The 22,317-nt window shown below is 41.6% G+C and overlaps 1 protein-coding gene across 10 annotated transcripts in view; it reads right to left on the reverse strand.

The window, feature by feature from the left end:
- The window catches only part of AOPEP (aminopeptidase O (putative)), a 387,210-nt gene that overhangs the window by 139,582 nt on the left and 225,311 nt on the right, over positions 1–22,317 (reverse strand). For all 10 annotated transcript variants that reach the window (XM_073344962.2, XM_073344964.2, XM_073344963.2 and 7 more), the window contains one exon: positions 17,590–17,633. In XM_073344962.2, the coding sequence (XP_073201063.1) occupies positions 17,590–17,633 (44 nt within the window). The remainder of the gene's footprint in view (positions 1–17,589; positions 17,634–22,317) is intronic.

Here is a 22,317-nt window from a genome sequence, read left to right on the forward strand (position 1 = left end):
TCTTGGGGGACCGAGGGTGGATTCACCACCTCAGCAGTGGGCTGGGTGGCAAGAAGGAGGTACAGACTGTTCCTGGAGAGGAGCAGAGGCCATTAATTTTCTCCACATTTCTATGACACAGATACATATTGTTACACCTAGTTAGGAAAACTGAGACACAGAAAAGTTATCAGACTGCTTGTCCTGGAACCCACAAGGGTGAGGCAATCTTGATTTAGTCTTATACTGAGCATAAGATCTGGTCCAAGAGGTGAATATAGCAGAGCCACACAGTCATAGCAACCATAATGTAATTAAATTTAACATCCTTGTAGGGGGAAAAAAATGCTAAAGAAACCCATCACAGTAGCATTTAAGTTGAAACCGAGGACCAACACAAAAATGAGGAAGCTAGTTAAATGGAAATTAAAAGATACACTTCACAAGGGTGAAATACCTGTGAGCTGCATAGAGACTATTTCAAAACACCATAATAAACTAAATGTATACCCCAAATAAAAAAACCCAGTAAGACACCACTGTGGCTAAAAAGCATAATAAAAGAGGCAGTTAGAGGCAAAAAGACATAATTTAAAAACTGGAAATAAAATCCTAGCGAGGAAAATAGAAAGGAGCATAAACTCTGGCAAGTCAAGTGTAACAGTACAATAAGACAGGCCAAGAAAGAATTTTAAGAGCAACTAGCTAAAGACAAAAAAAAATGAACAGCAAATTTTTTTTTTACATATATCAGAAGCATGAAATCTGTCAAACACTCAGGGAAGGAAGTGAAGACCATTGCAGAGAAGCTAAATGAATTCTTTGCCTCAGTCATCATTGCAGAAGATGTGGGGGAAATCCCCTCACCTCAGCCATTTTTTTCAGATGACAAATCTGAGGAATTGTCCCTATTTGAGGTACGATAGAGGTGGTTTTGGAACACACTGTTAAATTAAATAGTAATAAAAGTCACCAGGACTAAATGGTATTCACCCAAGAGTTCTGAAGGAACTCAAATGTGAAATTGCAGAACTACTAACTGTAGTATGTAACTCATTGCTTAAATCAACCTCTGTACCAGATGACTGGAGGGTAGCTAATGTAACGTCAATTTTCAAAAAAGGCTCCAGAGGTGATCCAAGCAATTTCAGGCCAGTAAGCCTAACTTCAGTCCCAGGGAAATAGAAACTATAATATAGCACAGAATGATTACATACATAGATAAACATGATACGTTGGGGAAGAATTGACATGGCCTTTGTAGACTGGCCTCACCAATCTACTCAAATTCTTTGAGAGTGCCAACAAGCAAGTGGACAAAGGTGATCCACTTGTACTTGGACTTTCAGAAAGCCTCTGAAAAGGTCCCTCACCAAAGGTTCTTAAGCAAAGTAAGCAGTCATGGGATAAGTGGGAAGATCATCTCATGGATCAGTAACTGGTTAAAAGATAGGCAACAGAGGGTAAGAATAAATGGTCAATTTTCACAACTAAGAGAGGTAAATAGCAGGCTCTCCCAAAAATCTATACTGGAACCAGTACTGCACAACATATTCATAAATTATCTAGGAAAAGAGGTAAAGCAGTGAGGCAGCAAAGTTTGCAAACGATACAAAATTACTTAAAATAGTTAAGCCCAAAGCTGACTGCGAAGAGTTACACAGGGATCTCACTAAAGTTGGTGATTAGGCAACAAAATGGCAGATGAAATTCAATGTTGATAAATGCAAAGTAATGCATGTAATCCCGATTATACATACAAAATGATGGGGTCTAAATTACCTGTTATCACTTAAGAAACTCATCATGGACATTTCTCTGAAAACATCCACTCAATGTGCAATGGCAGTCAAAAAAGCTAGCAGAAGGTTAGGAACCACCAGGAAAAGAATAGATAATAAAACAGAAAAAAACATAATGCCACTATTTAAATCCATGGTATGCCCACCCTTGAATACTGCATGCAGTTCACCTCATCTCAAAAAAGATATATTAAAATTGGTAATACAGAGAATGCAAACAAAAATGATCAGAGGTATGGAACAGCTTCCATACAAAAAGAGATTAAAAAGAATGGGACTATTCAGTGGGGAGATATGATAGAGGTTTATAAAATCATGAATGGTGTAGAGAAAAAGTGCTACTCCTCCACTTAATACAAGAACTAGGGGTCACTCCTCGACATTAAAAGTCAGAGGCAGAGACTGGAATAGACCCAAGGAGCCATTATTCACAGTCTATATCTTAACTGCTTTGCAACATAAGGGAAACACCTTGACTGCTCATAAATATTTAGGTAACTAGCCAAGTTAAAAAGAAAAAGAAATCTTGGAATGCCCAAAGGCTTTAGTTGTTGATGCTACTGTTTATAACTGTAGCACTTTTCCAGACATGTAGGTTACTTCTTGAGTTAGATGCAACAAACCAAAGAAAATGTAAGAGGAAAGACTTTGCTTTCAGAATTTCTGGCTTACATGACTTCAGCTGCGCACCATCACATCTCAGTGCCTCCCAAGCATAGGAGGCAAAAAATGACTCCCGAGCATAGGAGGAAAAAAATGGTGGGTGCTGAGCACCCACTGGCAGCCAGCTCTCCTCCCCACTACCATTCGCTGATCATAACCTCCCTATCTCTCCCAGGGCCTCCTGCCCACTGCAGATCAGCTGTTCTGCGGTGTGCAGGAAGGGCTTGGGGGGAGGGGAGAGGGCAGGGCGTGCTTGGGGAAGAGGGTGAAATGGAGCAGGAAGAGACAGGGCAGGGTAGGGTTTAAGGGGTGGAGTGGGGGCAGGGCACGGTGGGGGGGAAGGGGCACAGGTTTGGGGGAAGGGGTGGAGTGGGAGCGGGGCCTGGGGCAGAGCCAGGGTGTCGCGCACCCCCCAGCACATTAGAAAGTTGGTGCTGCTGCTCCCAAGTATTTATGAATTTACTCTCACAACACCCCTGTGAGGTAAGAAAGTATTATTATCACCATTTCTCATAGGCGGAACTGAGACACGCATACTCTGAAAATCCAGATGAGATTCTGCCACCCTTACTCACAATGCATAACATGTTATTGTGCAGAAAGTCCCACTGAAATCAGCGTGACTATTTGATGAATAAAGTACTGTTCACTGTGACTAAAGGTGGCAGATTCTGTCCCAAAGGGGAAGTCAATGGACTACTCATATGTAACCGTTCAACAATATGAATAGGAGGTTCACAAGCTGATCCTGACTAACGTCCTCACCGTCACATAGGAAGTCTATGGTAGAGCCAGGAATTGAACCCAGATCTCCTAATGCCTTACCAATAAGAGAATCCTTCCTCAGATTTGTCACTTTGTGTCTTTCAGTAGCTAGGGTATTCCCAAATACCTGGGATATCACAGCATGCGAATCATCTCTAGAAATTAATGGGAAGGAACTAGGGAAAAAGGGAGCAAGGTGGATGAAATTAAAGAAGTATAGATGTATTTGTGTTTCATGCCATACTATTTGAAAGCTTGTCTGCAATGCTTTAGTTATTTGCACAGGATGGTGAAAGGGGATGAAGCCTTTTGTGGTGGGAATCCACGGCCATCCACTCCCAAGAAAATGTTTTGATAATACATGCTAGTGAGAGCAATCTGGTACATTCCACAGCAAAAAAAAAAACAACTTTTCTTCAAAAGTTCAGGGATAAATTCACCCCAAGGCAGAGTGGTTTAGCAGTATTAAGGAGAGGGATGAACTCAGGCACAGGCAAAGATATCCCCCCAAATCAATAGAAGTATTGCTTACCTGTACTAAAATTTTCTTTTAACTTATAAGACAACAGACTGTGCTATGAACAGATATTTTTTGCTCAGATCATGTGGTTCAAATAATCACAGCAGTCAAACAAAAGCATTTCCACTTAGCCAGCCTGAACTTTCAAGAAATTACAATTCTTCATGTCCGATCATTACGGAAATTGATTTTTTTTCACAGATAACCAAGAGTACATTAAACATAGGCACTACATTTGTACAAGGTAGCATTCTACATTTAGGTTAATTATTTAAAACCAGATTTGACCAGCTTTTAAAGGTCCCTGGCTATTTGTTCACATCTTTTGGGTTTAGAGCATTTAACTGTTAGGTCCCTTAGACTCAGCATGCCCTTTCTGTCTGTCACTGGTGCTAACGTGATTCCAGCATTCAGACCTCACCTTCAACTCCTGTGGTTTGGATAATCCACAATAATCAGAGCTATTGTTTGCAATTATGTACACCCACATGATCCTATATTGTTGCATTATGTAGAAATTTAGGATGCAATATAGTACAAGTGTTTTATTATGAAAAATTAAATAATAAATACTATTCTGAGACAGATAAATTCAGAACATTGAAATAAGTGGGAAGCAATACAGTTTATTAAAGAAATTACACTGTATACAATTATTAACTTGAATTTCAGGCTGGTTAATTGGGAAGGCTGAAGGTTCCCTATTATGTTATTTCTAATTTTACATATTGATTTCATTTCATGCCCAACATTGGCCTTTTTTCTGTTTCTAAGAAGATAGCCAAGTATATAGTTGTGATCAGAAAAGTGACTGTAAAATTGGTACCTTCTAATTCAACAGATTTGCCTTCCATATATATATTATGGGTCAAATCTATTGTCTTTATTTTTACAGATTAAATTAAAATTTTTACTTTTTTCCTCAATCTTGTTAACACTGCAGAATCAACACAGCATTCGAAGAAAGTGAGCTGGATACTGTTATATCTCATGCATCATCATCAGAATTACTGACAACATTCCAACTGCAGAATCTTTATTACCGCTGTTGCAAAAGTCAGAAAGAGTACAAACTGACTTTTAGATTCTAAACTGAGTTAGGGAAAAAAAACCTCTTACTTGTAAATAGAGTATATTTGATCTGGTTTTCATTAACAGACAATAAACACAGAACCCCATAATGACAATTTTACAGCAGCTTTTAGAGAACAGCCATACTATAAGGGTAAGATTTTCTTGTAAAAATCAATGCAAAATAATGACATTTCATGTGCAGCAGCTTTACAGTGCCTATGTCTTAGTTTAGCTTTCTCTGAGTTCAGAGCCAGCAGCAGGACATTTCAAAACACTGTCTTTGAAATGAGTTTATGACACTGTTCAGCCACCATACTAATCTAGGGAAAAAATGAAGCTAAGAAGTTGCTCAGATTGTACTGAAACTCTAATGCTGCCTATTTTTAAACGTTACTACCGTGGCTGATCCTTTTGATTTGGGCTCCCCCCACATTTCAATTAATCCAGATAGCACATGTTAAAGTAGAACATGCCTTGTCTCCACTAGTTTTAGAACATATTAGCAACATATTACACATAGATTACTGCAGCACAAACCACATCTTAGAGGAAGCACATACACCATGATATTTATAGAACCCTCAATTCGATGCATCTGATGAAGTGGGTTTTAGCCCTCGAAAACTTATGCCCAAATACATTTGTTAATCTCTAAGGCTTGGTCTACACTGCGGGGGAGGGGAGGGAAATCGATCTAAGTTACGCAACTTCAGCTACGGTGTCTACACTACAGTAAGTAGACGGCTGATGCTCTCCCATCGACTCCGCTTGTGCCTCTTGCCCTGGTGGAGTACTGGAATCAATGGGAGAGCGCTCGGCGGTCGATTTATCACGTCTAGACTAGACGCGATAAATTAACCCCCACTGGATCGATTGCAGCCTGTTGATCCACCGGGTAATGTAGACAAGCCCTAAGGTGCCACAAGGACTTCTCGTTGTTTTTGCTGATACAGACTAACAAGGCTACCACTCTGAAATCAATTCAGAAAAGCATCCCTATTCAGAGAGGACACTTACCACATGTTTAAATCCCATTGTTATGAAGTCATTTAAGTTTCGTGCTTAAATGATTTCCTGAACTGGGACAAAAGAAAAGACGATGGGTGGTCTTGTGGCTAAGGTACTAGACTGGGACTTGGGTTCACTTCTCAGCTCTGCCACAGAATTCCTGTGAGATCTTGGGAAAGTCACAATCTCCATATACTAGGTTCCCCTTCTATAAAATGGAGGTAATACTTCCTTTTACCTACCCTTTTTCTATCAATTTAGACTGTAAAAGCCTCAAACTAGGGATGATCTATTAATGTGTACTTGCCCCAACAGAATGAGGCCCCAATCTAAGATGAGGTCCCTAGATACTACTGTAATACAATTATTAATCAGAATTAGTATTATCATAAAAAGGCTTTAAATAGCGGACTTTCATCCCAAAGCACTTTACAAACTTTACATATAGCAATCACTTCACTAACAAGGAAATGCAGCCACCCCTATGGTGGAACATGGCAGCTGTTAAAAGTGCACATTAAAAATATATAACAGTTTACTAAAGGAGGATAAGAAGTCTGCCATATCCAATTGAAAATACTGTATAAGTATGTCTTTTTATTTCTTCAACTGGATGTACAAATTCTTTGACATGACCATTTTCAAGAAAAATTATTCTGGTAACATGACTAGGCAGAAATCCAAAAAGGAGCAAATCCAAGATCAGTGATTTTTACTACTACCCGCCGAGTTGTCCTGAAGGATTATTTTTTACAATCAGCATATGTACAGTAATTTACAGAAAAAATGGAGGAAATAAGACATTTTGAGGGAGATTTTCAAATATTTTCATTGGCAGTTACATGCCTATTAGTCAGTTGTGCCTTTGAAAAATCCCCCTCATCATGACTAGCAGTTTTCTAATCCAAGAAAGTAAGTTAATAAAAATCTAGGAGACAGGATCTACTTGTCTGGCCACGTATGTTGAAAAATTGGAAATTTATGAAGACATTGAAGGTGGTTACTAGGTCATAGTTATTAAAGTTACAAATAAAGTTATAAGCTATACTTACTCTGTAGTATATTATGGAAAATGTAGCTTTACTTTTTATTTTGTATTTGTTTTGCTGAAGCAAATAAAATAATAAAAAGCAAAAAAACCCAAACCCCAAACTAATACTCAAAAGTAATAGAAGTTAATTACAGTCACACAGAGCTCAAGCAACTGCTATTCTGATTTATCTGGAGCTGATGAAACATACCCTCTGTAACAGGGGTTTAAAAACACTGAGACTTTGTATGGCTCACATGTTGCGCAGATATGAATAGGATCAATTTACATTTGGGGCTAAAGATCACGAGTCCTGGAGGCAACAAGGCTACTGGGAGTTTTGATCAAATTTAGTGCAGTATAATGCACAGGTACAAGAGAAAGCAGGGGTTTTTTTGTTTTTGTTTTTGTTTTTTTTAAACGATAGTAGTGGATTTTGAAGTTAAACAGAAGAAAATAAGATGCTTCAATCATGTGTGAGAAGCATTTCAGGTTTGCTGGGGGAAGGCCAAGACAACCTGAGCCTCCGGGACAGACCAGTCCACTCTAAACAGGAAAGCTCAGGAGGACAGACTCGGCAGACTGAGGCAGGCACTGATATTAAGGCCTGGTCCTACCTAAAACTTAGATCAACCTAGCTACATCACTGAAGGCTGTGAAAAATTCTGTGCCCTTAGCCCTGGTCTACACTAGGACTTTAGGTCGAATTTAGCAGCATTAAATCGATGTACACCTGCACCCGTCCACACGATGAAGCCCTTTATTTCGACTTAAAGGGCTCTTAAAATGCATTTCCTTACTCCACCCCGACAAGTGGATTAGCGCTTAAATCGGCCTTGCCGGCTCAAATTTGGGGTACTGTGGACACAATTGGACGGTATTGGCCTCCGGAAGCTATCCCAGAGTTCTCCATTGTGACCGCTCTGGACAGCACTCTCAACTCAGATGCACTGGCCAGGTAGACAGGAAAAGAACCGCAAACTTTTGAATCTCATTTCCTGTTTGGCCAGCGTGGCAAGCTGCAGGTGACCATGCAGAGCTCATCAGCAGAGGTGACCATGATGGAGTCCCAGCATCGCAAAAGAGCTCCAGCATGGACCAAACGGGAGGTACGGGATCTGATCGCTGTTTGGGGAGAGGAATCCGTGCTATCAGAACTCCGTTCCAGTTTTCGAAATGCCAAAACCTTTGTCAAAATCTCCCAGGGCATGAAGGACAGAGGCCATAACAGGGACCCGAAGCAATGCTGCGTGAAACTGAAGGAGCTGAGGCAAGCCTACCAGAAAACCAGAGAGGCGAACGGCCGCTCCGGGTCAGAGCCCCAAACATGCCGCTTCTATGATGAGCTGCATGCCATTTTAGGGGGTTCAGCCACCACTACCCCAGCCGTGTTGTTTGACTCCTTCAATGGAGATGGAGGCAATACGGAAGCAGGTTTTGGGGACGAAGAAGATGATGATGATGATGAGGTTGTAGATAGCTCACAGCAAGCAAGCGGAGAAACCGGTTTTCCGACAGCCAGGAACTGTTTCTCACCCTGGACCTGGAGCCAGTACCCCCCAAACCCACCCAAGGCTGCCTCCTGGACCCAGCTGGCGGAGAAGGGACCTCCGGTGAGTGTACCTTTTAAAATACTATACATGGTTTAAAAGCAAGCATGTGAAAGGATTACTTTGCCCTGGCATTCGCGGTTCTCCTGGATGTACTCCCAAAGCCTTTGCAAAAGATTTCTGGGGAGGGCAACCTTATTGCGTCCTTCATGGTAGGACACTTTACCACTCCAGACCAGTAACACGTACTCGGGAATCATTGTACAACAAAGCATTGCAGTGTATGTTTGCTGGCGTTCAAACAACATCCGTTCTTTATCTCTCTATGTTATCCTCAGGAGAGTGAGATATAATTCATGGTCACCTGGTTGAAATAGAGTGCTTTTCTTCAGGGGACAGTCAGAGGAGCCCATTCCTGCTGGGCTGTTTGCCTGTGGCTAAACAGAAATGTTCCCCGCTGTTAGCCACAGGGAGGGGAGAAGGTTGAGGGGGTAGCCACGCGGTGGGGGGAGGCAAAATGCGACCTTGTAACGAAAGCACATGTGCTATGTATGTAATGTTAACAGCAAGGTTTACCCTGAAAGAGTGTAGCCACTGTTTTATAAAATGTGTCTTTTTAAATACCGCTGTCCCTTTTTTTTCCTCCACCAGCTGCATGTGTTTCAATGATCACAGGATCTTCTCCTTCCCAAAGGCTAGTGAAGCTTAGAAAGAAAAAAAAACACACTCGCAATGAAATGTTCTCCGAGCTCATGCTGTCCTCCCACACTGACAGAGCACAGACGAATGCGTGGAGGCAAATAATGTCAGAGTGCAGGAAAGCACAAAATGACCGGGAGGAGAGGTGGCCGGCTGAAGAGAGTAAGTGGCGGGCTGAAGAGAGGGCTGAAGCTCAAATGTGGCGGCAGCATGATGAGAGGAGGCAGGATTCAATGCTGAGGCTGCTGGAGGACCAAACCAGTATGCTCCAGTGTATGGTTGAGCTGCAGCAAAGGCAGCTGGAGCACAGACTGCCACTACAACCCCTGTGTAACCAACCGCCCTCCTCCCCAATTCCATAGCCTCCACACCCAGACACCCAAGAATGCGGTGAGGGGGCCTCCGGCCAACCAGCCACTCCACCACAGAGGATTGTCCAAAAAAAAAGAAGGCTGTCATTCAATAAATTTTAAAGTTGTAAACTTTTAAAGTGCTGTGCTTAAAGTGCTGTGTGGCATTTTCCTTCCCTCCTCCACCACCCCTCCTGGGCTACCTTGGTAGTCATCCCCCTATTTGTGTGATGAATGAATAAAGAATGCATGAATGTGAAGCAACAATGACTTTATTGCCTCTGCAAGCGGTGATTGAAGGGAGGAGGGGCGGATGGTTAGCTTACAGGGAAGTAGAGTGAACCAAGGGGCGGGGGGTTTCATCAAGGAGAAACAAAGAGAACTTTCACACCATAGCCTGCCAGTCATGAAACTGGTTTTCAAAGCTTCTCTGATGCGTACCGCGCCCTCCTGTGCTCTTCTAACCACCCTGGTGTCTGGCTGCGCGTAACCAGCAGCCAGGCAATTTGCCTCAACCTCCCACCCCGCCATAAACGTCTCCCCCTTACTCTCACAGATATTGTGGAGCACACAGCAAGCAGTAATAACAGTGGGAATATTGGTTTCGCTGAGGTCTAAGCGAGTCACTAAACTGCGCCAGCGCGCCTTTAAACGTCCAAATGCACATTCTACCACCATTCTGCACTTGCTCAGCCTGTAGTTGAACAGCTCCTGACTACTGTCCAGGCTGCCTGTGTATAGCTTCATGAGCCATGGCATTAAGGGGTAGGCTGGGTCCCCAAGGATACATATAGGCATTTCAACGTCCCCAACAGTTATTTTCTGGTCTGGGAATAAAGTCCCATCCTGCAGCTTTTGAAACAGACCAGAGTTCCTGAAGATGCGAGCGTCATGTACCTTTCCCGGCCATCCCACGTTGATGTTGGTGAAACGTCCCTTGTGATCCACCAGAGCTTCCAGCACTAATCGAAAAGTACCCCTTGTGGTTTATGTACTCAGCGGCTTGGTGCTCCGGTGCCAAGATAGGGATATGGGTTCCGTCTATGGCCCCACCACAGTTAGGGAATCCCATTGCAGCAAAGCCATCCACTATGACCTGCACATTTCCCAGGGTCACTACCCTTGATATCAGCAGATCTTTGATTGCGTGGGCTACTTGCATCACAGCAGCCCCAACAGTAGATTTGCCCATTCCAAATTGATTCCCAACTGACCGGTAGCTGTCTGGCGTTGCAAGCTTCCACAGGGCTATCGCCACTCGCTTCTCAACTGTGAGGGCTGCTCTCATCTTGGTATTCATGCGCCTCAGGGCAGGGGAAAGCAAGTCACAAAGTTCCATGAAAGTGCCCTTACACATGCGAAAGTTTCGCAGCCACTGGGAATCGTCCCAGACCCGCAACACTATGCGGTCCCACCAGTCTGTGCTTGTTTCCCGAGCCCAGAATCGGCGTTCCACAGCATGAACCTGCCCCATTAGCACCATGATGCATGCATTGGCAGGGCCCATGCTTTCAGAGAAGTCTGTGTCCATGTCCTGATCACTCACATGACCGCGCTGACGTCGCCTCCTCGCCCGGTATCGCTTTGCCAGGTTCCGGTGCTGCATATATTGCTGGATAATGCGTGTGGTGTTTAATGTGCTCCTAATTGCCAAAGTGAGCTGAGCGGCCTCCATGCTTGCCTTGGTATGGCATCCGCACAGAAAAAAGGCGCGGAATGATTGTCTGCTGTTGCTCTGACGGAGGGAGGGGCGACTGACGACACGGCTTACAGGGTTGGCTTCAGGGAGCTAAAATCAACAAAGGGGGTGGCTTTACATCAAGGAGTATTTCAGGCAGGACTTCACAGAGGGTTCCAATAAGAAATGGTGCACCTAAGTTATTGTTCTTATTGGAACAAGGAGGTTAGCTTGGCCTCTGATTGATACATGGCTAGATTTACCTCGCTGCACCTTCTCTGTGAGTGACTGCAGTGTGACCTAGAGGAATGAGTCCCCTAGACAGGGGAGGAGGCAAATGAGTACAAAACAAATCTGGTCTATTTCTTGTTTTGATCCACTCCATCTATCTTTTACATCTTTGGCTGGCAGCAGACGGTGCAGAAGGACTGCATGCCATCCACATCTCATGGCTGCTCGGCAGAAGATGGTACAGTACGACTGCTAGCCATCCTCATCTCTTGCCTGCCCGGCAGAAGATGGTACAGTACAACTGCTAGCAATCCGTATCGCCTGCCTGCTCACCATAAGACGGTTCGATAGGACTGACTGCAGGACTAAAGAGAATGACCTGGTCAAGTCACTCCAAATTTAGTCCCTGCGCCCATGTCTGCCCAGGCGCTCCCAGCCAACGTGGCCAGGAGCACCTCGGACACGACGAGGACGGCTACCAGTCATACTGCACCGTCTGCTGCCAGAAGGCAATGGGTTGCTGCTACTGTGTAGCAATGCAGTACCACGTCTGCCAGCACCCAGGAGACATAGGGTGATGGTTACCTGAGCGGGCTCCATGCTTGCCGTGGTATGGCATCTGCACAGGTAACTCAGGAAAAAAGGCGCGAAATGATTGTCTGCCCTTGCTTTCACGGAGGGAGGGAGGGAACGGGGGCCTGACAATATGTACCCAGAACCACCCGCAGCAATGTTTTAGCCCCATCAGAGTGCTCCATTGTGACTGCTCTGGACAGCACTCTCAGATGCACGATTGTTTGCTGTTGCTCTGACGCAGGGAGGGGCGACTGAGGACACGGCTTACAGGGTTGGCTTCAGGGAGCTAAAATCAACAAAGGGGGTGGCTTTACATCAAGGAGTATTTCAGACAGGACTTCACGGAGGGTTCCAATAAGAAATGGTGCACCTAAGTTATTGTTCTTATTGGAACAAGGAGGTTAGCTTGGCCTCTGATTGATACATGACTAGATTTACCTCGCTGCACCTTCTCTGTGAGTGACTGCAGTGTGACCTAGAGGAATAAGTCCCCTAGACAGGGGAGGGGGGGAAGCAAATGAATACAAAACAAATCTGGTCTATTTCTTGTTTTGATCCACTCCATCTATCTTTTACATCTTTGGTTGGCAGCAGACGGTGCAGAAGGACTGCATGCCATCCACATCTCATGGCTGCTCGGCAGAAGATGGTGCAATAGGACTGCTAGCAATCCGTATCACCTGCCTGCTCACCATAAGACGGTTCAATAGGACTGACTGCAGGACTAAAGAGAATGACCTGGTCAAGTCACTCCAAATTTAGTCCCTGCGCCCATGTCTGCCCAGGCGCTCCCAGCCGACGTGGCCAGGATGACGTCGTGACCTCGTGACGACGTGACCTCGGACACGACGAGGACGGCTACCAGTCGTACTGCACCGTCTCCTGCCAGAAGGCAATGGGTTGCTGCTACTGTGTAGCAATGCAGTACCACATCTGCCAGCACCCAGGAGACATAGGGTGACGGTTACCTGAGCGGTCTCCATGCTTGCCGTGGTATGGCGTCTGCACAGGTAACTCAGGAAAAAAGGCGTGAAACGATTGTCTGCCCTTGCTTTCATGGAGGGAGGGAAGGGGGGCCTGACGATATGTACCCAGAACCACCCGTGACAATGTTTTAGCCCCATCAGGCATTGGGATCTCAACCCAGAATTCCAATGGGCAGCGGAGACTGCGGGAAAGCTATCCACAGTGCAATGCTCTGGAAGTCGACTCTAGCCTCCGTACTGTGGAAGCGCTCCGCCGAGTTAATGCACTTAGAGCATTTTCTGTGGGGACACACACACTCGAATATATAAAATCGATTTCTAAAAAAAGACTTCTATAAATTCAACCTTATTCCGTAGTGTAGACATACCCTAAGCATAGTAGATAGGTTGACCTTACCCATAGTGTAGATATGGCTAGGTCAACAGAAGGATTCTTCCACTGACCTAGCTACCTCCTCTTGGAGAGATGGATTACCTACATCAACAGAAAAACCTCTTCCACTGATGTAGTCATACCCTTAGACATCTGTTAGTTTCTTCGGCCCTTAGTCCTTCATGCAAAAAGTTCCTTAGCAGAGAAGAGGCAAAGCAAGGAGCCTGCAAATATATAATGTCCTCTACCCTATCTGGTCCTGGCCTCCTCCTGCCATGGTCTGTCAGGGGATATTGCCCTGGAGAAGAGTTTTCAATAGCCAAGCTCCCTTCAGAGGAGCAGTCCTCTAAACCAGGCACTTATGCTATGCCACTCTTCTACTACACGTGTAGCTACACGCTGCAGTGAAAGGTAGGCTGTGTTCACAGTTGTCACTGTGGCAGTGAAAGGCTCCAGAAATGTGGAGACATCAGGGAAAAACTCCAGCGGCACCTTTCACTGTGGCAAGGAAAGGCTCTGGAAGGGGCAGGCAGTGGGCAAAGGCTCCAGCACTGGAGAGCTGCCAGAGCTTTTCCTCATTGCTGGAGCCTTTCATTGTAGCAGGGAAAGGCTTTGGCAGTGAGGAGGCAGCAGGACACTACACTGCTAAAAATAGAAGTGTAAATGTGCTTGGGTGTGTAGAAAGCTATGTAGGGTACATACCCTGGGGGGTCAGATGTGTTGGACATTCTACTCACAAAAGCCATGCCGCACCACTTACACTGCTATTTATACCCACGCTAGCTAGGTGTGCAGAGTCTGTACTCTACATGCATAAGTATAGATACACGTTGAAACGATCTCTTGTAGGTCTGAAAGGAAGACAAAAATCAACGGGGATGTCACTTGGGAGGCTGCATCTGAATGGAGAAGAGTCTCTTCGATGCAGTTGCCGATCAACGGGTATCAGTTGAAAAATTATCTGTAACTAAAAACTAAAGCCCTCCTATACTGGAGGGAAACTCAAACTTTGGTGCAAGAGTGCTTTAGACCTCACCTGATGTATCCAATAACAGAAAAATAATTAGCATTATTCCAACATATAAACTATATAAAATTGCCATGTTGTCATATGACTTTTTCAGCCAATGATAATCCAGGAATTCTCATTGCCAAAATCTACAATAGACCAAATTCTGTTCTCAGTTACACCAGTAAACACTATTGTCGACAGTACGGGCAGAAGTGGGGGCAGGAGTTTGGCCTAAATTTATACTATTAAGCATTTTTATAAGGGCCACCACTTCAGGACAAACATTAGGAGTTTAATATGGGTGTTTAATACCATCCAACTAAGGGGCTTTTCTTAGTATTAAAATGATAGTTGATTGAGTTGGGTAGATCTGCCATTTTTGTGCAAAGAGGCTTTTTAGATTTAGCTCTTATGTTTAAATGCATTTCATTCCAATCCTGGAAATCATGTGTGATGAAACATTCATCAATGGAAGATGTTTAGACAAATTTAATTTTGGAAGAACAATGAATCCCCCTCTGCCCTTGCTCTTTTACCCTAGTTATGAAGGTATATACAAATCATAACAGAGAATGTCCAGTAACAGAAAAGCATCATTACAACACACAAGGAATAAAAGCCTGCTCTATGTACAGATGACCTTTTGTTAGTCTTGGCGTTAGCACTGATCTCTGCACCCAGTGTGATTTTGGCAGTAGACAAATTCAGGTATATCAAATGTCTGATTACAAAATAGATTACCATGAATCTGAAATTCTGCCTTTACATTCCATAGGGGTATGCAAGAGCAACTGGAGCCATACTTCATTTGCAGTGATCTTACTAAAAGTGAAAATATCCTGGCACATATCTAGATCAAAAATTGGTTTCCTTGTTCAAATAACACTTTGTACCAAATCTAAGAATAGGAAAAGTGAAAAATGGAAAAAAGAGGGTTTAACAAGAAATCTGGGTATTTTAATGTCATTAAAATGAACTAACTTCCCTAACTAGACTTTTTGTTTTTCCTGACCATTTTTGAGCTAGAAAACCACTTCTCATTATTTATAAAAGTATTATTCCTGAGGTATTTTTGGAAAAGTTTAAAAAAAAGAGCCTGGACCAGATTCATAGATTCCAAAGCCAGACCACTGTGATCATCTAGTCTGACCTCCGGTACAGCACAGGTCATAGAACTCCCTCAAAATAATTGCTAGAGCAGATCTTTTAGAAAAACATGCAATCTTGTTTCAAAAATTGTCAGAGATGGAGAGTCCACCATGACCTTTGGTAAAATCTTCCAATGGTTAATTATTCTCACTGTTTAAAATGTATGCCTGATTTCCAGTCTAAATTTGTCAAACTTCAACTTCCCACCATTGGATCATGTCATATCTTTTTCTGCTAGACATTAAACTCATGATGCAACATAACAAATAATCTAGTTAGAGACAATTTGTAAATAGCTAATATTTAACCCCTGGGTTACAGTAGCACATTCACAATGCCTTTGGGGGACCCACCTTACAAGGTACTTAAACATCCTGACTTACATGGGAAATGAGGATGCTCAGTAGCTCACAAGTTCTGGGATATGAAAGAATAGCAGAAATTGAAAGTTTCATTTCCATCATCTTTTCTTGGACTCTCCAAGGTGTGAAGCAAATACATAACCTTTGAAAAGCCAGTATCTACAAAATGTCCACGTATTTAAGAACACGTATCCCCCTACACTACATTTACTACACATACCTCTTTGGTAGTTGACTTGCATTCAACTGAAAATATGATAATTGTCAAGATGCTAATGCAAATGTTTGTTGGTGGTCAACAGGGGACATCCCCTTTATCTCCCTCACTCTATTATCTCCAATGATCCTAGGCCATGAAAATACGGTAGGGGGTGGAACAAACTGGCGAAAGTCATATGTCTCATCCAGCGTGCAGAGTGTACTGGCCCTTTATTTCAAATACACAGCAGAACTGTGATCAGTAAAATGATTCAAACACATTTTATTTTGACCACCTTGCAAAAAACAAAGCAGTTTATGGTCAAACCAGCTCCCAAATATTTTACAGGACCTTATGGAATAATTAACCCCTTTACAATACAATACATCGTTCTCTCTCCTCCATATTTATGACTATGGAAAATAAAAGTCAATGACACCAAAAAGGAAAAAAAGGGTGCTTGGTAATATCATTTTTCTTGGTTGAAACGTAAACATTTTTTATAAAACACTTCAAACTTGATAAAACTTGGCAATATTTCTAACTTGTGTTCTCAAAATGGTTGAGAGTTGGCAGTTGGAAGACAGACTAGTTATCAAATTATTACTCCCCCTATCATGAGGTATAAAACTCCTGAGAGACTTTGTAATGTTGATACTGGATCTAACATACTGCTCATTATGAAGCAGGTTTAATCTGAAGTTTCTCAGATACTTTTAGCAGCTGAATATACAAGAACAAGAGAATTAAGACTTCCAGACCTTCTGATTAAACAGTGAACCAAGCAGTTATGACAGTTTATAAATGGAAAAATTAATTGACTGTATGAAGGGACACTGACATTCAGATACATGTATGCAACTTTCACTGACAACAGTGGGATTTGTGCAAATATCTCAGAGAGCTACCTTGGCCAATAGGCTTTACCAGCTATAGCCAACAATATTTCTTCCATTTCTGTTTTTCCTTTGGCTGTCTAAAATACCAAGCAACATCTTCTGTTTACTTTTCACAAGATCAATTTTTTGTTTGTTGCAGGCTGAACTGCAGTTATCCATTATATAACTATGAGTCAGCTTCTGATCCCCTTACACACTTTGAACAGTACCTTAGTCCTCAAGAAGTCCCACTGGAGACAATGGGGATTATTCGAGGAGGAGACAATGGGGATTACTCATGGAGTACGCTGTACTTGTACTTGAGTAAGGATAGAAAAATTTGACCCAGTATTTGGACACTGGCAGTTATATGGTTTTACGGATGGGTGATTTTGTAGCTAAAGTACAGAACAGATATTATTCAAAGCTCTGGTACAGACTTCCTTCTGTAAGCTTGGGCAAGTCAATTGGGGGAAAAATGTTCAAGGGTGTATAAGACAGTCAGGCACCTAATTCTTTAATGTTTAGGTGCTACATAAGTGTGATGTATCCTCAGTATTAACATAGCTTTATGCTTACCTTTCCTGTCAGGGTGTGTGTGTGATATTAGAACCACCCTACTGACATCTCCAGTTGGCACAACTCTTATTTACTGCTGATTTTTACTCCCCTTCCTTTATCTTTTCTAACCTGATTCTCACATACCCTTTTTGTTCTGGGATGTCCTCCAGCAGCATGTAAAGAAAATCCTGGAAAAGGAACAAAAGCACCACAATGAATATCTCTATAAAAGATTACAGTCTGTCTATGTCACTAGCAATAGAATTTAAACAGCTGCAGATAGGAGAACGATAAGGAAGAAATTTATGTTTCATCTATATTATTACTTTGTTCAATTGTTTAGACAATATATATTTTGTCTGTCAGTTTTCCAACCCAGTCAAGCTGAAAGGTTTTACAAGTTAGAAGAAAAAGAACCTGAAAATACTGCTCACTGTTTTAACACAATCCTACATTCTGACTTTATTGAATCTATTGCATACCACAACAAAACTACATTAAAAGAACTTTAATTAAGGTTCCAAATTCTAGCACCCAAAACTTAGGAAAAGTTAAGAATGCTGAAATTAAGGCTGCCTGTGCAACCTTACTTTAGCTTCCTGGTGTGTCTGCATTATGATATAGTCTTTAATTACATATTCACATACTTTTTTCCCCAAAAAAGGCACATCCTTGAAGTGTCAGGCAACCTTAATAATAGGTGTTGCAACCAGCCCTGCCTAGAATAATACAGTTCATTCTCTTTATAAAGTTACCCTTGGCATACCAGAGGTATTCTGGCACTCATCTCTTTAAACATAATCTCAGTCTTTATAACAATCACTTTGATACAACACACTAACTACTTGGGCTCCTACAAATAGCTTTCAGGAGAGAAACATTATTAAAAATAACTCTCCATTTTTACGGTCTATTTTTAACTAGCAGTAAATCAAGTTTGTTAATATTAAAAGTATCTTACTGGGGACAGGTCTATTAGCCTAGTGATGCTGTGCACTGCAGAACAGATTGCTTAGTATGATTCTGGAAAGTGAGCTCTTGCTCCCTTGGCAAAGAGCATTGTATTGAAGGCAGAAAGTTTGATTCCTAGAGAATGGGGGTATTCAATAATGACCCTGTTTTGCTGAATACTGATCACATTGTTAAAGGAGAGGGAGTACATAGTTCAAAGCATCAGTAATGGAATAAACCTTTCCACTTTAAATAAGGTCAAATTCAAGCCAGGTCAGTACTGTTGTCCAAAAGATTTTACCATTTTTTGGCATCATTACAGCTGTGACAGGGATGATACAAATCTGACTGAAAGTATTCATTCTATATAAATGGCATTGAATAACTTCAAATGTTAATCTAGCCAGATCCCTTGATCTGCTATCTCATCAGTGTTTTATAACCTATTATTAGCTGATATCTCTTGTCCTACTTGTGTTTTCACATTGTATATATTATAGTCTCAGTTACTGTGAGACAAAAATCTCTACTTTTTGATTCAGGCTCTTCTTGGTTTTCCAAGAAGATAATGAGAGGAAATTAAGAAGAAGAAAGACAATGCATATCCATCTATTAACAATAAAGCAATAGCTATCATTTTACAATCTTCCTTGAAATTAGGATGCTTCTATTGTTCTGTAAGTATTATACAAATATTTGATTTAGAATTGAAGTTTATAAAGCATGTATTTCAGGGTTCTAAAAATAGGTATTTAGAACTACAAAGAAGGGTAACCACAAATTAGCATCTACACTATATTCTACAGTAGGTGATGATAAAGGCACCACCCATTTCCCTCTGGCAGGAGTTCTCAAACTGGGAGTCGGGACCCCTCAGGGGGTCACAAGGTTATTATATGGGGGATCACGAGCTGTCAGCCTCCACCCCAAACCCCACTTTGCCTCCAGCATTTATAATGGTGTTAAATATATTTAAAAGTGTTTTTAATTTATAAAGGGGGTCGCACTCAGAGGCTTGCTATGTGAAAGAGGTCACCAGTACAAAAGTTTGAGAACCACTATGGTGTGGTAAACTGTGACTGGGAGCCAGAGAAGGAAACAGGTGGAGCGGGGACTGCAAGTCAGTAAGTGAGGAAAGACTGAGATGGGATGAGGAGCCAAGAGGAAGGCTAGAAGTGGCTGGGCAAGGAGATTGGGTACCAGTGGAGCTGGATGAAGGTGTTGGTGTATAAAGAAGACAGATCTGCTGAGGAGCCAGGGTTCTGGTGTATAACTGGGACTGGTGTTTAAGGAGTCTGGGACTGAGATGAGAAGTCCGGGGACTGGCTAGGTAAAGAGAATTGACTGGGATGAGGAGCCAGAGGTGGAGAAGAGACAGGATAGGGAAAAGGACAAGTTGGAGGTAGAGGACAGAACGGTCTGTGATCACTAGGGCACATTCCTTTCCAGAGCCAGAATTCCAGAATTCATTAATCTCACCATTCCTCTGCTGTCTGCAAATATCTGTGAAACTCACTAGCAAAGTGTGTCTCATTCCCCTCTAGTGCCATCCACAGAGATTTGCAGTCTTTTACTGCTATTACAGGTTTCAGAGTAACAGCCGTGTTAGTCTGTATTCGCAAAAAGAAAAGGAGTACTTGTGGCACCTTAGAGACTAACCAATTTATTTGAGCATAAGCTTTCGTGAGCTACAGCTCACTTCATCGGACGCATCCGATGAAGTGAGCTGTAGCTCACGAAAGCTTATGCTCAAATAAATTGGTCAGTCTCTAAGGTGCCACAAGTACTCCTTTTCTTTTTACTGCTATTAGTTACTCTATTAGCTCAAGCAGCAGAGATCTGGCTGGTGAGTCCTACCATGCTGATTACTCATGTGGATGTCAAGATGATGCCATACAATGGAATTTATGTTTTTTCAGTTTTTTTTTAAAATGTAGAAAATTAGACACAAAACAAACATTATTAGGGTTGCAAAGTCAAGCACTCAATAGTTAGGAAATGTTCCAGGCAACCTTAATTCTTGCTTTTCCTAACTTTTGAGTGTTTGACTTTGCAATCTTAATAATGTTTTTAACATAGTTTTTGTGTGTATGATTATAAATAAAGTTCATGTTCACAGAGTTTATAGCAAGCATATGTGCAGAGAAAGAAGTCTTTAAAAAGCAGTGAACCGGAAGATAATCAATGTAGTCTACGAGCATAGCATAACATGATTAATTAGATTTAAAATGATAGTCAAATATTTTAGAACTAAAATGTAGGTTTTGCTTTAGAAAGATTTTGATAAAACTTGATTTTAATAGATTATTTCATTAAGTTTTAATTTCAGTAGGTTGTGTTTGAATATAAATATTCCCTTCACAGTATTAGCCATCAAAAAATGGCAACAATGTGTTAGTGAATGTGAGAATCAGAATATGAAACTAACTGGATTTAAGTGAAACTGACATCTATTTCTGTGTTCCAACCAGAATTAAGTGCAAAAAGCAAACAAAGGCTCCAATCCTGCAATCTGCTCTGCACAGGGGGTCCCCTGAGCCTATGTCCAGCCCCATTGACATCAATGAGTATTCAGGCAAGCTCAGGGTCTTCAAACATGGAAAAGCTTTCAGGACTGGGGCCAAAGAGTATAATAAATACATTTTAGACCCCGATTTCTTTGAAAAGCAATCCAGAAGTGTCTATGCACAAAAATGCTCAGACACCGGCATGTCTACATTTCCGCCTCCAACTTGCCCATTTGCTCATACAAATGTGGAAGACAGACACATAACTATTAACTTGCAGGTGTAGATACCCACCTATTATACAAAATTGTAGTAATTGTATGGGTATACCTAAGTGTGCATATGTATATACGTACACCTAGGCCTCTATTCACTGAAAGTTTGCCTTTTAAAACTTTGTCATAACAAAATCTGGGATTTAAAAAGAGTTGTTTGTTTGTTTTTAAGCAAGACTGTTTTTGTGCCACACCAAATTAGAACCGAAGCAGAATGGGGGAGTAGTACAGGTCCTGGCTATTATTATAGCAGATGGAACTATATGAAAATGAAACTTTGCAAACAACTTGATTCCTAGTGTGTTCTTTTTCCACCACCAAATTAAACAGTACAGTTAATTGCACGAGTGAAATCAGGAACTTGTACTCATTTCTATTTATTTCTACATCACTCCATTCATTATAAAATTTTAATTCAAAGCAGCTACTAAATGAATTCTCCCATAGAAAGTAAAACAGAAGATTTATTTTTAAATCCTGCTAAAAGATTCCAGACTTGCTTTACTCATCTGTTGCTACTTCAACTAAAATAAACAAAAACTACGATTAAAAACATACTAAGCACTGGCAATCAAAATGAAGGGAAAAAAGCAAACTGATTAATGTTTCACGTCTGAAGTCATTTCCTTGCACCTGCAGCTCTCATCTAGGAAAAATACTACAAATATCACTGAAAACAAGACTTGTATTCAGAAAGTAAATAATTATTTGCACTGTGAGATTTTACTTTCTCTCTTCCTCAGAACTCTTAATGCTGGGAACGCTTACAATTGTTTTGGACAAGGTAAAAGTACAACAACACAACATTTAAATTTACCACTTGTGCCTTTGTTTTAAACCTCTTATTGCTTCAGTGGCGACAGAATACAATACTTATTCAAGAAAGAACCGGAATAAGAAAAGTTAATATTAGAAGTAATTAATTAAAACTTTCTACCATGTATGCCTAGCTACAATTAAATGCCAAATACTTACACAAATGAAACATTGAAGTTGAGATTCTCAATACACAGAGTCAAGAAATTCAGAATTAACCATAACTCTGCCTCCTTGCATTTTTATTACATAGTTATACAACAAAGATGGACCAATAGAAAATACTACTTATGTGTGTGTCTAGAAATGTACACTGATTGCTA

Source organism: Lepidochelys kempii, chromosome 5, assembly GCF_965140285.1.
Source record: "Lepidochelys kempii isolate rLepKem1 chromosome 5, rLepKem1.hap1, whole genome shotgun sequence".
Classification (NCBI taxonomy): domain Eukaryota; kingdom Metazoa; phylum Chordata; order Testudines; family Cheloniidae; genus Lepidochelys; species Lepidochelys kempii.